Here is a 1,661-nt window from a genome sequence, read left to right on the forward strand (position 1 = left end):
TAAGGGCCCCGCCCCCGAGGACAGCCGGGATTGGGGGAGCAGAGAGCCTGTCAGAGGAAGGGTGGGAGGAGGGAGGAGGGAGGGAGGATGGAGCGTCGTCATAGCAACTGGCTCCCCAGTAGCATTGGCTGCCAGGAGGGAGGGGAGGGGGAGGGACAGACAGGGACCAGCGGACCCTCGTGTAGGGGGGACCCAGGGCCCACCGTGCCTGGCCCGGACGCTGCTGTGACATGCCACCAGCACGGACACGTGTGCTCCGCGCCAAGATGCAGATGTCAGACAGGCACACGCAGCCCACACATGGCTGACCCACGTCGCAGAGACCCTCACAGACAAGCACAGCACATACAAAGGTGGACAGCGCTCGGCAGACGGAGACACGTACACGTCACACACAAAGACGCAGGGATGATGGGCTGCACTAAGCACGCACAGGCAGGCCGGCCCCCGGCACAGATGCACCAGGCCACGCAGGAACGTCAGCGCATCACAAAGACCCACACATGCCACAGACAAAGTAAAGCCCCAACTCCATAGACACACACATCACAAAGATCCACGCAGACACCATGGTGACACACCAAGGCACAAAGTCACGAACACAGACATTCCACAAACAAATGGGCAACAAAGAAGACCCACAGACACACACATCACACACACAGACACAGACATCATTTGCATGGAGACACACACAAGATACACACTAACATAGACACAAGTATCCCGTGCACAAATATACACAGATACACAGCAGATACAAGGAGAGACATGCATATCACATATGCGAATACACACAAATACACAACACAGACTCAGAGATACACATCTCTCACACAGACACATTTCATTCACATGAATACAGAGACACAAGTCACACACACAGATACACATATACAAGCACAACTCACCCATGGGTATAGATGTACACTACAAAGAATATACAAAGCTACACAAATCATGTACAAAAATACACACAAATACATTACACTGATACACACATATCACATACACATATACACAGCCACGCACATTATATGTACAGAAACACACATAGGCAACACAGGCATACACACTGAACACATAGATACACAAAGATACATCACATACCTTAACACACATGGACACACACATCACAAATGTATACAAATTTCACACAAGGTTACAAAAAACACATTACCCCAGTGTAGTCACACATTACATACACAAATACACACACACATACAGAACACATACACACACACACACACACAGACACATGCATCACAAATACCCACATTTCCTATGAGTTTGCGCAACCTTTACACAACCAGAGGTGCTAGCCTCATACAGAAGATACATGATCATAGTTTATTTAATTTATTTATTCTTAGGAGCATTAACTGCGCCAGGCATTGTTCTCAGCGCTTTACACATATTACTTTTAAATCCTGACAACTGCCCTCCGAGACACACTCTTTTATCATTCCCATCGTACAGATGAGGAAACAAGGCGAGGTGCAGACATCTGCCCCAAGGCACACAGCCGGGAAGTGGCTGAGTGGGGACTGGAACTCGGTCCCTTAGGGACACAGACAAAACAGACAAGGACGCACACATCACGTGCCAGGCCGCCGCCGTCTCGGGGTCACACTCCCCCACCCCCGCCCCCGCACAGCACC

General features: G+C 50.1%; 1 protein-coding gene across 1 annotated transcript in view; it reads right to left on the bottom strand.

The window, feature by feature from the left end:
- LMTK3 (lemur tyrosine kinase 3) overlaps window positions 1-915 on the bottom strand; it is a 20,740-nt gene extending 19,825 nt beyond the window's left edge. The window contains 1 exon segment of the mRNA XM_010849696.1: window positions 912-915. Coding sequence (XP_010847998.1) covers window positions 912-915 — 4 coding nt within the window.
- Window positions 916-1,661: the final 746 nt, after the last annotated feature.

The sequence above is a fragment of the Bison bison genome, unplaced genomic scaffold (genome assembly GCF_000754665.1).
Source record: "Bison bison bison isolate TAMUID 2011002044 unplaced genomic scaffold, Bison_UMD1.0 scf7180017864285, whole genome shotgun sequence".
NCBI classification, from domain to species: Eukaryota; Metazoa; Chordata; class Mammalia; order Artiodactyla; family Bovidae; genus Bison; species Bison bison.